A 16,056-nucleotide genomic window follows, 5' to 3' on the forward strand; every position below is an offset into this window, starting at 1 on the left:
CCGCTTAAACTCTGATCGAAACGATCTTTAAAATGTAGGCTTCACACATAGAGACAATAAAGCAGAAAGCCGCAGCAACATGAACTCCACATGTTCTGGTCATTTACACAATAAAACACTTCTTGGTTAAATGTTTTCTCTAGAATATGGGTGTCAAACGTAAAGCCCGTGGGTCTAAACAGGCCCGCATGAAGCTCCAATGTGACCCAACAAACCACCAAGCAAATTGTAATAATTTTAAAGAAAAACAGATTTGTTTATTAAACACATTTATTAAGGTAAGCAAACAAAACACCGAGACCTGGGCTGAGATATCAGCAAGAAAGCTGCTTGCTGTCAGGGACAGTTTGTAAAAACTCGCATAATGCAACAGTTATTGAAGTTTTATGGACATTTCACTGTATTGTGCATCATTAAAATTGACTGTGTTGAAATTGTAGTCATTGTCAGCAATAATTATTTGGTTTTTGGTGAAACTATCGACATTTTCATTCCGTTTACTCTGACCCACAACAACAGAACATTTTAAATTTCAAGGTTATTTTGGCACAATTTGACTGGCCACTCGCGATGTGACGCCTGATCTACAGTTTGTAGAACAAAACTCCTCCACTCCGGTCCCTTGTATGACCTTTTACTCCCGGCTAGACTTATTTTATTCAAATGGGAGGATAATCTTCCTCCAGCATGGATTAGTGACGTTATGAGTGACATGTGTTTGATGCAAAAGAAAAATGTCAGTTTTAACAGGTCAGTTTAAAACAGATTCAGCTGAGGAACCCGAATGGACTGTCCGCAGTGTGACACCTTTCTGTCGATGTCCTGACGCGTCTCCGTCTCCGCCTCCGTCCCACAGTCGTCGGCGACGCACCGGATCAGCTACGAGTCGTGGCTCGCCAGCCGGGGGCTCATGTTGTCTCCGTTCCACGTGCGATGGCAGACCACCATGTTCAACCGGCTGTTTGCCTACTGCGCCCGCATCAACCCCCGCGCCCTCCACCTGTGGTAGGAAAACCCCCACCCTCCTCAGACCCTGAGTGTTTCTCTCTGTGGCAGGCAGGTGGCGCTCAGTTGGATGGAGGAGACTCTCCCTGCATCATCTCCTCGACTTTCACAGTTTCTTTTGTTGTTTTAAACAGACGAGTCGCTCCGCCCTCGTCTCCGGGGAGCCGCTCCAGCTCACTGTGCGTTTGACTAAAAGCTTTTTCTCGCCTCGTCCCGTCCATTCAAACAGACCTGCACCGTTTTCTCTCATCTCGAAGAAGCTGTGAACTCGCTTTCATTCCTTCTCTCTTTCCCCAAACGTACAGCAGACATAAGAGTTCTCCTCGATGTTTGCGGTGAAAAATAACAACAGTTTGTCTCACTCAGCCACTGTTTTGGGCGAAAAGATCCATTTTATTTCCACAGGGTGCCGCAGAGCTCTGCTCCTACTGGGAGTACCGTAATGTCTGGACTATGAGCCGCTGCTTCTTTCACAGGCGTTGAACCCTGAACCTTAAACAAAGACGCTGCTAATCTATGGAATTTTCCAGGTTATCAAGCTTCATGCTGCTGATACGGCTGTGATGCCTTCAGGTCCATCACGTAACTCTGACCTTTCTCTCTTTTCTTTCCTTTTAAATTTGGTGGGTGTTGCTTATATTCGGTCAATAGTCCTGAAATTACGGACACGTGATAAATACAACCTCAGACTCTCACGTCTACGGCTTTTTGCAGCCTGATCCGACTCCCCGGATCCAGAGCTGCTCACAAGCTACTCCAGGTCGGCCGCAGGAGTTTTCCTACACCAGGATTAAACCCGGGGCTGTCGAACATAAACCCCGTGTGCCAAAACCGGCGCCCAAGAGGCTCTAATCCGGCCGAACCACCAAGAAAAGACTTTCTATACCTCAAAACACTTCTTCTAATCCTTTTCATTGTATTTCAGTCTTGTATCTAGAGAAGTTCCACTATAATACGACTCAAAATCAGTATAAGAAATATCAAATGGAGGAGTTGAGATGAAAGTAATCAAAGTTAAACTCTTTATTTATGTGAAAAAATATATGTTTTTCAGCATTTGTGGCTTATTCCAGGACGCAAAGCTGGGAAATTCTGATAAACTATAACTTAAAATATTTTGTTTTCTGGCTAGTTTGTAAGATCTTAATATTCTGTCACGTCAAAAAGTCTTATCAAGTTCATGGTAAAAGGGAAATAAAGTTTTTGTTCAAACATCAACCCACAGTTCAACGTGTCGCAGTGAGCCAAGGAGCTAATGTTAGCATTCCAATGCTACATGGATAAAATGTCATTTCTGTCAATCCTGGAATGAAAAGCATCAGTGAAATGATCTGGTTCTCACATAATCAACACATCTGTGCCTTGATGGAAACTCTGTTTGTGTGTATTGTGTTGTTATTAACTTTAATTATCTTTACTCAAATTCCTCACCTGATGAGCTGAATGTTGAATTTCTGAGTATTTTCCGCCCTGAGGTGTCGTTTCCGACCTGCTTGAGCTCACATTGAATCCCGGCTGTGTGTGTGGCAGGTTCAGCAGCGGCCTGGTGTTCGGCGTGGCGGCCATGCTGGGCTCGGTGCTGCTGCTGATCCGGACGCTGCAGCAGACGTACGCTCAGATGACCACCGACAACCCTCGGATCGGGGCCCAGCAGACGCTGCAGGTGGTGGTACGTCGACGCGTCGTCTCTCGTGACGATGAGATTCAAATGAGGAGGGGGAGGGGGGGCGGCACAGGCTCCTAATTATTCTTTTTTTAATGCATTGTGGCGTCAAACAACTAATGTGAGCAGCTGATTCACGAGAGGCGATTGACATCCCACACGTTGAGCCCGAAGGCAGCAGGGGAGAGAAAACCTCCGCCTCAGCAAACGCTCGACGAGCCGAGAGGAGAAATGTGCGGCGTGGGCGTTTCGCTCGCATCACAACACGACCTTCAAATAGTTTTTTTTTTTTTTTTTTTTGCTCCGCTTGTTCAGGTCCCCGGCTTCAACCTGCCCACCAGTCAGCTGGCCTACTTCTTCATCGCGCTGCTGCTCAGCGGACTCGTGCACGAGCTCGGCCACGCCGTGGCGGCACTCAGGTGAGCGCGTGCCACCCGTTGCCGCGGCAACGCGTCACGGATGGACGGCAGCGGCACTCGAGACGTGTTTTTTTTTTTTTTTATTATTATTTCTGCCGGAGTTTGAAGGGTTGAGTCATTAGAGTTGCTCTGCTGCAGAATGAATCACAGTCTTATTAGAACACGATCCGTCCTTCACTCGGCTCTTATGGGAACGAAATGACTTTTTATAAAGACGTGCTTTTGGTTCCTCGACATTAAAGTTAATAAAAAATCCTGTAATTAAGCAGAGCTTTATGCAATAACTGTTTTTTAGGCATTTTTGCTTGAACCTTTTGCCTTCTTTTATATTTTTATTTTACGGCACATGCAGCTTTTTTTTGGTATTTTATTGCTCCCTTTCAAATTAAAATTAAAATGCGACTTACACGGATGTTTTTTAACAATGAAAATAAGACGACTCTGCTTCTCCTCAGCCAATCTGGACCCCCTGCAGCACAAACATTACTGATATTAATTGGTAATAGTGAGAAAGAGGCATTTTAAGCACATTTGAGTGAGATTCCTCATTTAACACTTTACCAGGTGAAAAATATCCAAACATACTGGGACATTAGAATCGTTGTTTTGGGCTGAACTGAAATGTGTTTGACATCCCTGGATAAGAGTGTCTCACCCTCTGTTCCTCGCCGGTGCAGGGAGCAGGTACGAGTGAACGGCTTCGGGATGTTTGTGTTCGTGGTGTACCCCGGTGCGTTCGTGGATCTCTTCACCACACACCTCAACCTCATCTCCCCCGCCCAGCAGCTCCGCATCTTCTGCGCCGGTGAGCCACACGCCTGTAGAGGATGTTCCCACCAAGCTGAAGAGATGAATCGCAGTCGTCACGACGCTTGTTTCCCGTCGAGCCGTTCAGTCGCTCTGCGGAGCTCGAATCGGTTCCCCGCCGCAATTAAGAAAATTGGAGCTGAATGAACGGAGCGGCGCCGCCGGCCGGTTCAGGAGGACGTTTGAACAGGAAGCAACCAGAGATTGTGTTTAACTTACTGTTAGGACTTTTATATCTTCATTCATTGTGGAAGAATTTAAAAAGTAAAAAGTCTCATTTGTGTAAAGATTGTAAGTTTAATTTCTATTGCTGATTTCACAGATTCAGTTAAGTTACATTTTCTTCTCAGATGAATTTTTCTCAGACTCGGGTAATAACTGGGCCCTTTGACTTTTTAGTGGAAGTGACGTCGAGTTAATAATACAGAATGACCTGAAGTGGTTCGCTCAAAACGCTTGGTAAGGACGAGTGTAAACAGTCGCCACATGTGATCAGATCATCTGAAATGCATGTTAACACCAGGTGGGAACAGGCCCTGAACAGGCCCTGAAAGGCAAGAACAGGCCCTGAAAGGCGGGAACAGGCCTTGAACAGGCCCAGAAAGGCAAGAACAGGCCCTGAAAGGCGGGAACAGGCCTTGAACAGGCCCAGAAAGGCAGGAACAGGCCCTGAAAGGCAGGAACAGGCCCTGAACAGGCCCTGAAAGGCGGGAACAGGCCCAGAAAGGCAGGAACCCAGGCCCTGAAAGGCAGGAACAGGCCCTGAAAGGCAAGAACAGGCCCTGAAAGGCGGGAACAGGCCCAGAAAGGCAGGAACAGGCCCTGAAAGGCAGGAACAGGCCCTGAACAGGCCCTGAAAGGCGGGAACAGGCCCTGATATACACGGGACCTGCAAATGATTTGAATCCCGTCGGCCGCCTCCAGAGGGCAGCAGAGAGCTTCTGTGTGTTTAACTACACGGTGAAGATTTCCTCTTCTGACAAGTAAATAACCAGGGAGCCACTTCAGATACACCGAGACATCGGGTCACATTGGGTCACATGATGAGGTGGGGGTGGGGGTGGGGGGGGGGGGGGGGGGGGGGGGGGGGGGGTGATATAACCGTGCTGTGTTTATTTATTCCTCTCTCTGTACACAGGAGGCCTGTTCTTACATAACACTCTTTAAATTTTAATTCCTGTAGAGATAGGTGATGCAACTTTAATTAATGTTTGCTCCGTAAATCAGTGTCGGGGATCCAGTCCAATTCTTTACGTTCACTCACTTCCACCAGCCCCCCCCTCCCCCCCCCCATCATCTACAATATTTTTCCGTCTCGTCGTTTCCCATCACCACGTCTGGAAGCTGCCGTCTGTTGTGCCTCAACCTCGTCAGTCGCTCCTCAAGACGTTTCCTCCCGTGGTTTATTTCTCCTCCTTTCTTCTTCCCCGACCGAGTCCTCTTGCATAATTAACATGGTATAGACGGCTATTTTTAGAGAGCAGCGGGAACCGTTTTGCCACGACGTCCCGCAGTCGGATGACGTGGAGAGACCGCGTAGTGGCAGAGAGTATCAACAGTCCTGCTCTGCGCTCGCTCCACAAAGCTGGAGCGTTTCCACCCGGAGGTTTCAGGAATAACTCCCTTTTAGTGTCTCCGTCCATTTTTTTATTTCTTTATTTTTTTGTTGCTGAACTGAAAGGATTTGATTCTGATTTAATCCAAATGCAGAAAACATGACGGTTACATGGTTATTTGTAGGTTTTTCTTTTAAGATCTGATCTAAGGCCCCGTTTACACGACGTCTTCAAGTGAAAACTGAAAACCCCTGTTGCTTCACGGAGCCACGGAAACGGGAACTTTTTGAAAACGTTTCAAATCCGTCTGTAAACGCACAAATTTCACGTTTTCTCTCAAAATGTTTTGTAAACAAAGTCTCAGTTCCTCTTTTATTTGACCGATTTGGCTCTTCCATGAATCTTCTCCTCCTCCCGCCTGTCCGCTCCATCTCCGAAGACTTCTGTCCAATATATAATGACTATCTCTCTCCACAGCACACGACCAAACCACCTCACCGATCCTCTCCCCACTTTTCACTCGGTTCATCTTTAATCCCGTCAATCCCATTTGTCATCTCAGTGCCTCGGTTTCCTCCGCCACAGCCGCTCTCACCGTTAAACCTTCTGGTTCAGTGATAAAATGAATAAATAAATAAATACAAAACAAACTCCAGGAGAGATACAGTAGTTCAGATGTTCTCCATCCATCTCAAGAAGTTTCTGTTTCTCCCTGCAGGCGTTTGGCACAACTTTATTTTATGTCTGGTGGCGTTGGCGTTCCTCTTCCTGCTGCCCCTCTTCCTGTTTCCTGTGTACTCCACCGGCGGCGGGGCGCTGGTCACAGAGGTGGTGCAGGTGAGCCCACTCAGGAACTGTCGTTATTTTAACTGTGCAGCCTGATGAGCCTTTTCAGATATCTTCCTGCCACCGTGGCAGTGGTGGAACCATCAACAGGGTTTCTGTGTTTACTTGTGTAAACGTCTCGTCGGACCCCCAGGCTGAAGGCTGAATTCACCGTCAGTCGGTTTTTAAGCAACGCTGAGATAATCCCTGTTGTTTGAAGCCATTCTTCAGTTTCCTCTCAGAGTTGCGTCCCTCCTGGACGGAGGATCTCAATCTGCTCTCGTGTGACCTTCAGCTTTTGTGTTCCTTTTCCTCCTCCTGGGTCCCCAGGGCTCTGCAGCCGACGGGCCCCGGGGCCTGTCGGTCGGCGACATCGTGACGGGGCTGGAGGACTGCCCCGTCAGGGGGGTGGAGGACTGGAGCAGCTGCCTGGCCCACCTGGCTCATGCCCCGCAGGACGGATACTGCGTCCCCGTGGCCAGCCTGCAGCCCAGCTGGGCTCACGGACGAGGTGAGGAGGAGGAGGAGGAGGAGGAGGAGGAGGAGGAGGAGTAGGAGGAGGAGTAGGAGGAGGAGGAGGAGGAGGAGGAAGAGGAGGAAGAGGAAGAGGAGGAGGATGAGGATCATGCTTGAATCCAACGCATTCTGCATTTAACTCAGCTGATTGGTTCAAATAAACAATAAGTATTGTAACGCTGCATAACGAGGCTGTTAAAAACCAGTAAATACATCTGGAATAATAAAGGCATTGCGAACAGCAGGGGGCGCAGTCCAGTCTGTTTGGAGCTTAGATAGACAGAGGGGCTCAGCCAGAGGGTCGGTGCAGACGGCAAAGTTAAGTCTCAGGCGATTTCCAAACACAGGAGGAAAGTCTCTCCAGGTTGAAATCGGCCGTGTGACTTTAAAATAACGGACAGGAAGAGAACAGTCTTGGAATAAAGCAGGAAAACGACAGAAACGGTAGAACCAACATGATGCAGAATGAAACACGACGTCACAGCGAGACTCTGGGAACGAAGATTATTAACCTTTGATTGGTGATGATGCCGTCATACTTTCTGAGATTAGTTTTTTGTTCAGACAAAAGATGTTTTGAATAGATATTCCCTGGTTTCTGCCTTACAGGCGGTCGCTGCACCGACCTCAGGAAGGAGAAGAAGTTTGATTTAATACAATATTGAAAAGAAGACGATAAAATACAGTTTGGATTTAACAGAAAATAATAATTAGAATTCAGTCACAATTTGTGTTTGTCGATATTTTATGAAAGAAGTTTTATCATGAATCGCGTGAGCTTAGTGAAGCTTTACGTCCCTTAAGTTATTAATTAGTTATAACTAATGTTTAATTAGTAATTGCAGGAAGAATATTGATCAAGATTTACAGGATCTGAGGTGGAAAAATAACAGTATTGGTGTGAATAATGACGCGTATCGCTGAGGAAAGTACTTTATTATCATGGAGTCGATGACAACGTGTGATTAAAAAGCTGTGAACACCAGAAATCAAACTTCTCAGAAGTTCCCTGCTTCGGTCCACTTTCACAAACCGCCGGCTCCTCTTTCCACCTCCGTCACACAAGTAATAGATTCACCCCTGCATGACCTATTCAGCTTATTCATGAAACGTCGATATGTAGTTATTTAATATCTTCATCAGTCTGCTGGGAATGTAGTTCGCCATGTGAAGAGAGGAGGGCGAGGTGCGGGTGGAGGAAGGGAGGAATCATACAGGCGCAGGACAGCGTCTTTATTTCTATTTTTGATTCGTTTTGATAGAAAAACGGATGTTAGTGAGCGATCGGGAGCGTGAGGATCCAGAACGACGACCTCCAACACCTTTTCTCTCTTTTTTTTTTTCTTTCTTCTCGTAGCTTTCAAGCGTTTGGACGGAACGATGGACTGCTGCAGCAACAACAGCCTCACCGACCTCTGCTTCTCCTACATGAAGCCGCCGGGCAGAGGCGTCAGGGAGAGAGAGGTGACACACACACACACACACACACACACACACAGACATATTTCTATCACTTCCTTTATTTCATCCACTTCCCTTAAAATCTTTTCATTTCAACATATTTTCCTCCTTAATTCTGATTCACTGCAGTTTAACTGTTTCAACAAACTTGTATTCAGATTGAAAGTCTTGTTTAACATCTCACACGGTCGTTTCCTCCTCCAACACTCTAATCTTTCCTGATGATCTCAATCTGGTCAGGATTGTTATGAAGACACACACACACATTGACTCACATGACGATACCTGTCGTCTTACAGTCGTTGCAATACTAAACGTGGCCACATGACCAGCAGCTCCACTAAATCCCCCCCCGGTACAGAGCCGTCGTCGTCGCCCACTTGAAACCCGCCACAGCAGCCGAGAGTCAATAAGTGATCACTTTACCCACAGGAAGCGTTTTAACGCTTCAACGGCTTAAACACACACACACACACACACACACACACACACACACACACACACACACACACACACACACACACACACCATGAACAAACACAACTCAAAACCTTTGATTTATTTAAGTTTTTTAATTTTCTTAACTACCTTTGCAATAAAAACCATAAATCATGAATAAAACTGAAAGATTCAAACACCAAACTCCACTTTTCTCATGAGATTTAGAGGATTTAATCTCTTTTCGCTCAAATCTTCTGCATTTTCCCGTCAAACTAACAGAAGCTAGCTGGTGAAAATGACACAATAGATGGATTAAAGTTGCACCTCGGCTCACAGAATGAACTTTTCTTTTCCCACGACACCACAACTACAATGACATTTTGAATTTAATGTGATTTATTTTGGTGTTTATCTTCTTTTTCTTTGTCACCACACATTTGCCTCCTCCTGATCCTCCATATAGATCCATACAACTCTAAAGAAGAGCTGAAAACCAGCATCGGTGCCGAGCGAATTAGAGAAATGGGATTAATACAGTGTAGATCAATGGGGCCACTTTCAGCCCAGTTTCTCCTTCAATGGGCTGGACTGTTAAAATAGTCATAATAACCTTTAAATTTTAACTTTGAAGTTGTTTTTTTTTATTGTTGTGGTGCAATGTGGAGTATACGCAATGAAAATGTCTATATTCTGACAAAACCTAACAATTACGAAGGAGATTGACTAAAATATCAACATGAAGCCAGTTTGAATGAAACCTTCTGGTGCAAAATGTACAAAAATCCTCTTGTGGTCCAGTTTTGACCCGCGGGTTTTATGTTGGACGTCTCTGACGTAGCGCGAATGAACAGCTGCTGGATGGCCGAGCCCAGAAATCTGAAACCTCCATGATAAACACTTTACATCAAATACAATTAATCTGTCGGCACAAAACATGTTCAGAATGAGCTTTATGTACACGGGAAAATACTGTATTCAGTTCAGCTACTTTTTATTTTATTACATTTTAGCTGTTTTTGTTCTTGTCACAGTTTTGTTTGGTATTTTAGACGTTTTAATGGCTGTTTTGACTTCGTCACCTTCTATTATATCTAAATCTGTGTTTGTTTTGCCGTTTTTATCCATCTTAATTTCAGCCACGTTCAGAAGCTAAAGAATATAAGCGTTTTTACGTCTTTTCGATGTTCGAAAAAATACTTTGGTGTGCAAATAAAATAAACCAAAGATTTATTTAAAAAGCTTTGAGGAGCCGTAGAGAGGGGCGACGGAGCCTCGGGTGGCTGCAGAGCGTCAGACCCAGATCGCGTTTCAGCCAAGTTAATTTAATTAGTTTAATTGTGTTTTCTGTAAATTGCCAGATCACAATAGAAGTCATTTTACTGCATGTGCACGCGCACACACACACACACACACACACACACACACACACACTCCGACAGCAAATCCCATGATAGAAAATATGTGACGTCAAGCACCTAAAATGGAAAATACTGCATCTTTTTAAACTGATGCAGACAGAAACATGATCTCTCTCTCTCTCTCTCTCTCTCTCTCTCTCTCTCTCTCTCTCTCTCTCTCTCTCTCTCTCTCTCTCTCTCTCTCTCTCTCTCTCTCTCTCTCTCTCTCAGCACATGAATTAATGAGTCCATTACAATCCAATAGAAATTCTTAATTAATCCCAGAGAGGAAGTCTTTACAGCGTTACTCCGTATAGCGTGGAAATTAACAGCTAATATAATGAAATATTCATAAAACTTTAAAAGTACATGGGATTAAATATTGAAGTAGATACAGTCGATACATGTATATTCAGTGTTGTTAACCGTGAAGGTTTTCTTAAGGGTAACTTAAAAACTCGTTGATGAATTTTTGATCAAATTTGCCAGAATAATCGACGACATGCAAAAAAAAATAAAAGATTAGATTTAATTTTAGGGTAAGATTCAGATAAAATTCTGCTTCCTGAAAAATAATTAGGTTTTTTAATCTAATAAGGAATTTATGAATTAATTTTTAGTTAAGATCCAGATTATATTCTGGATGATAAATACTTAAGAAGGTGGTTTGTTAAAAGTTTTGATCCTACTTGAACCTTTACGAACTACACATATAAATGTACTTTATTGGGTTTTTATGTGACTGATCTTCACTGGTGGACATTTCTGGAGTCCAGAGAAGAAAAACAGAAGACACTGGAGGAAAGTTCACCTTTACCGTCACGCCACTGTTGTTAATGTCATCGTGTGATTTAATCAGGGACAGATTAAAAAAAAGAAAAACGAAGAACACAAAGAAAACCAGATAGCAGGAGACGAGGACAAACAGGACGTCCATCAGGGAGATAAATCCAGATCTTTCTCTTGTGTTTCCCGCCGCCGCAGTTCGCCTGCATGCCGGTGCGTAAGATGGTGACGGGGACGCGGGCGTGCCGCGGCGACGACGACTGCGCGGCGCACTCCCACGCCGCCAGCGTGTGCGTCACGCCGTCCCTGGAGAACCAGACGCGCTTCATTCGCGTCACGCACCCGCCCAACACGCACATGCTGTTTGTGGGGTACCCGCCTCACCTGCAGTACGCCGGTACGTACCAACCCAGACGAGCGTCTGACGACGCGTCACGCCGCCTCCGAGCTGCGCCCCACCTGCAATGATCCTGTAACCACTGTTTACCTTTGGCTGTGAGCTCCATGAGGCCCACGGACCCAGGCCCATAATTTAATGGTTAATTTCTGTCTGGTTGGTTGTTTGTTTTTTTTTTTCCTTCCCTCAGTGAGTCTCACCAACTTCGTGCCCCGCTTCGGTTTCCTCCACCTGGATCTGCCCGTTTTCCTGGAAACCTTCTGCAAGTATCCTTTCAGGTTTGAAACTCCCGGCGCTGATCTTCTTTTCAACGCTTCAATTGCTGAATATTCACTCTCTTTCCTCCCCGGTGGATAAAAAAAAAAAAACCATGTAATCAGTCAGGAGGCCTGGATGCCCAAGTGCGACCCTTAATTGCACACTTGTGAGCGTTTCTGAGTACTCTTCTACTTTTTATTGCTTTTCTTTGTGGGGTCTCCTCTGTGTGAGTCTGATTGGCTTCAGATTCATACAAAGGTTCGGTCCAAGCTATTTAAGTCGAAAAGTCCTCGCAAAGTGTGTTTCCCCATTGATGTGCAAGGTGAAGCCAGAGGGTGGCACAGCTCCCAATGGGAAACCGACTTCAAGGACAATTTAAGTAAATTAGGGGCGCAAAAGATGTGAATTGAATTTAAATGAATGAAATGATCTTTTTTTTTTTTTTTAAATCTACCTGATGGAACCTTTGATTTGTTTTGTTTTCAAACCACTGAAGCGCTTCACCTCTACGGTTCCATTCTAATTTAAATTAATTTAAATAACAGAAACTTCGAGATATCAGCATGGATGTACAGTGAGGCCAGTAGGTTTGTGATCGTTTTGCACTAAAATCAAACAGTTATAGCCTAATTTACCAAGTTTAAAGGAGCTTTAAGCTTCAAATGACCATTTATATTTCTGGCCGTTTTACCAGAAGACTGAAGAAGTAGAAATGACATTTTATGGAGTTGTTGTTGTTTTTTTTTTTCACCATTCAAAGTCAATACTGTTCATAAAAAGTACTGAATGTACTTAAAATGGCACTTTAATCTCAGGTCTTTTCAATTTTGTACTGCGATATTCTTTTCTTTTTTTACTATTTTTGATTGAAATAAAATTTTTACAGACGTTATAAGAACTTTTGTTATCCACTAAAAAAAATGAGCAAATTTAGCTTTTTGTGGTAAAAACTGATATGCGATTAAAATGCGATTAATCAAAATTAATTCCATAAAAACTTTTATTTTTAAAGGAGTCCCTCTCCTTACATTTTTTTTTATCTTTTTTAACTTTTTAATGAAAATCTGCATCTTTGCCTCCCATGACACCTTCAGCAGCCACGCCTCACCGGATCAATGATCCAATCCGATTTAAAGTCAGAATCCGTTCAGACGTTGAAACACAACTCGGGTCGTTTTTACTTCCCTGAACGGCGCCGCCCCTCAGATACGTGGTGTCCCTCTCCGGCGCGCTGGCCGTGGTCAACTCGGTGCCGTGCTTCGCCCTGGACGGCCAGTGGATGCTGAACGCCCTGCTGGAGGCCACGCTGGTCACCGTGGTAACGGACCGCGGCAAGCGCGAGCTGATCGGCTTCTTCCTGCTGCTGGGGGGCAGCGCCCTGCTGGCGGCCAACATGGCGCTGGGCCTGTGGATGGTCACGGCGCGGTAGCGGCCGCGGGGGTGAGGAGGAGGGGGGAGGGGGGGGCGTGACTCAGGATGCTGGTGAGTGAAGTGGACCATCAAGCTGTGAACATCCCGGGAAACGCAGGCTTCCCACAGACTGTTGAGCCGAGCTCTGCCTTTTAGAGACCGCGGCTAAAAAAAAACTAACAACTGTCTTTCCGCCGTGTCGCCGCCATATTCCTCAAAGCACATTTACAAAGATGCACTCGCTTACGAAGGGTCGTCCCTCGTGACTGTTTACAACAACCGCTCACGTTTTACTATTTGTGATGTTCCAAGACTCCAAAGGCCATATTTACCCGTTACCACATCAGGAAGTTTGTCGGATTGAATGACCAAAAAAAAAAAAAAGCAACCCAAAAATCCTAAACCATATCAGTTAACTAGGTAAAGTTCACCGAGAGGCTTCAGTTCATTTAGTCACATTAAGTGTTGTTTCTCGTCGCCGGGCTTTGCAGTAAGAACACTTCTACTTCCTGTCTTTCTATGTTCTCGGCCTCCCACTGTCTAAACTCTGGTTGTAAAAGCTGATTTGTCAAAACCGGAATAAAAGAACGATTTATATTTAATGCTGAAATCCTTCAAGAGTATTTATCCCTCTTTTCTTTTTTTCGATTCTTTGTTGACGATGTGCTTTTGTTTCTTTCCTGTCATATCAGTTTCCTCCTCTACTCCCAGAACCTCTTCTACTTTACAAATGATAAAAAAAAATGATGTGATGAAAAAGAACATCTTATATAAAAGCTTTATATCTTCAGTCGTTTTATTATTGTCCATCTCCTCGTGCACGTGCAGAAGAACGATGTACTACGGTTGTCGGGGCGCCTGCACAGTTTTCCCTCGTTTCCACAGAGACGGAGTCGGAGCATTTTCAAAAAGTTCCGTTTTCCTCTCCACGGAGACGCAGTGGAATGTTTTCAAAAAGTTGCATTTCCACGGAGTTGGAGCGTTTCACTGTACATCATCTGGCACTTTGGAGACATGACACATAGTTTTGGCTTGTTTTGAAAGTTATTTACTTTCTTTTAGTCTCTGACTTCAAGTCATTTCCTTCTCAAATTTAGTGTTTATATCTTATATTTGGGCTAACCGGTGCAAAAAGTTGCACCGTTGTCATGGAAACGGACCCCCAAAATACGACGGAAGTTTTCCATTTTCACTTTGAAAACGTGTAAACGGTCAAAGACGGTGTCATCGCACATAGATGCTTCCCGGATATTTCTCATTCTATTTCTCGTCATATATAATAGACGCTTCCCATATATAAAACATGTTTTCAGTTTTTTCTGTGAAGGTTTGCTTCGGGAACAGGTGGAGAGTTTCTTTCTTTCTCTTTCGTGATTTCAAACTAATGATGGGTTACTTTTGCAAAGGAAGTAGTGTCTTTATGTGTAAAAATACGTCACTATTCATCCTAGGTCAGTGATATTATACAAATAATTAACTTATTATAATAAGGCGTCTAAATGGGGAAGCAAGTTCTAAACTCCACTGGGACTCCGACCTGGGACCTTCCTGCTCCGAGTACTACCCGCTGCCCCGCTGTGTGGGAGGAGAAATACTACGTTTTCTGGGAGTGAAAGTTCCCTTGACGTTGAGGATTTCTGTGGTAAAAGGTCGCCTGCAGAGCAAAACCTTTTCTTTTTTTAAATTCGCCCGGCCCGACTCATTCCCATCACATTGTCTTTGTCGGGCGGCGGAACAAGGAGGCGACACTTTTAGTCAACGGCTGCGAACCGCAGTGTTGCGTTCGCCATCCGGGGGAGGCGGTGATTACGTTTCCTGAGTGCGCGCGAGCCGGGGAGATGGCACATTGTAATTTGGTTGGGTGTTCCCCCTCAGACGTGTAAATACTGGACGGCCTTCGGCTCAGCCACAGGGCTGTGTTTACTGGAGGTGAGCAGACACCTCTGTCAGCAGGTTCCAGGCTTTTTTATCTCTGAACAGTCGACACGCGGCGACGGAGGATCGGACCTCGTTTCGCGTTCGGGGCGCCTGTTTCTGGTGTACATTTTGTACGCCGATTAAAAACTGATTTGCCTCTCGCCAAACTACGCAAACAGTTCGTTTGTGTCCTCGCGTGCACGCGCCTGTCGCTTATCTGGCTCTGATGACGGCCTGGAGGGACGTTTTGGGTAAACAAGACACGGGAGGGTTAAGAAGAGGAGGGAGTGGGAGGGCAAACAGGAAGCTGCTTCATACTCCAACACGGTTTAAATCTGACCTCCTTTTATTGTGCAACTGCAAGTTAAAAACGAAAGTCGATCAAGTTTTATACAAACCTTCGTCCAGATGCTGAATGTTCATTTCAATCTAGTGAGGAGCTGGAGGGTTTGGTAAATGACGTATTGAGCACCTGAAAGGTTCATCGTTCATCAAAGAAAATTCAAATAATAAGAAAAATCTTAAAAGAATTATTAGGAAATCATGAATCTATATAATTATGATAATCTTTCTTTTTCAGGTGAGTGTACGTAATTCACCACGGTTCTGTTAATTTGATGAACTTCAACCCGGATTGTGTTTTGACATTCCAAGCGATCGCGCTCAATTCCACTAATGGCACCAGCTTGTGCGGCTTCGATAAGATCAATCCGTAAAGCGGCACTCTCTCGGTCCCGGCCTGTGAAAATCAAAACCTGTCCCGAGGGTTTTTAAACAACAACGCCCCCTAAACAACACAGCACTGAACAATGGCGGTGCGGTCGGCGCTGCCGCTTGATGAATGGGTGTTTTCAGTGACACGGTGAGTCGCCACTATATAAGGACTTTGTGGCCGACGCCCCAAACCCTAATGAGCACGTGCAGAACGGGGAGGTTGAAGGCCAATCAGGAGGGCTGTGGCGCGACGGGTCACCGGCACCTCTGGCTCTTCCAAGCGCAGTAGAAACGCTGTGGTGTTGCTCTGGCGTCCAGATTAATCTATTGTAATCAGTTTTCCTGCGAGTCTGATTTTGTTCTGGTTCACTGACTGTCTGATCTGATAGACGCTTCGCTGTCCCGTACATGAGATTAAACCCACGCGTCCGCCCCCCCCCCCCCCCCCCCACCGGCTGCTAATGCATGGCGGGCCCGCCGCAGT

The 16,056-nt window shown here is 45.2% G+C and overlaps 1 protein-coding gene across 1 annotated transcript in view; it reads left to right on the top strand.

Moving 5' to 3' along the window:
* Positions 1-13,337, top strand: part of mbtps2 (membrane-bound transcription factor peptidase, site 2) — a 13,661-nt gene extending 324 nt beyond the window's left edge. The window contains exons 2-11 of the mRNA XM_080489783.1: positions 857-1,005; positions 2,536-2,674; positions 2,984-3,087; positions 3,765-3,892; positions 6,169-6,287; positions 6,606-6,786; positions 8,149-8,255; positions 11,075-11,273; positions 11,464-11,539; positions 12,738-13,337. Of these exons, the coding sequence (XP_080345909.1) occupies positions 857-1,005; positions 2,536-2,674; positions 2,984-3,087; positions 3,765-3,892; positions 6,169-6,287; positions 6,606-6,786; positions 8,149-8,255; positions 11,075-11,273; positions 11,464-11,539; positions 12,738-12,960 (1,425 nt within the window). The 3' untranslated portion in view covers positions 12,961-13,337. The remainder of the gene's footprint in view (positions 1-856; positions 1,006-2,535; positions 2,675-2,983; positions 3,088-3,764; positions 3,893-6,168; positions 6,288-6,605; positions 6,787-8,148; positions 8,256-11,074; positions 11,274-11,463; positions 11,540-12,737) is intronic.
* Positions 13,338-16,056: the final 2,719 nt, after the last annotated feature.

The sequence above is a fragment of the Lipophrys pholis genome, assembly GCF_963383615.2.
Source record: "Lipophrys pholis genome assembly, chromosome: 20".
NCBI classification, from domain to species: Eukaryota; Metazoa; Chordata; class Actinopteri; order Blenniiformes; family Blenniidae; genus Lipophrys; species Lipophrys pholis.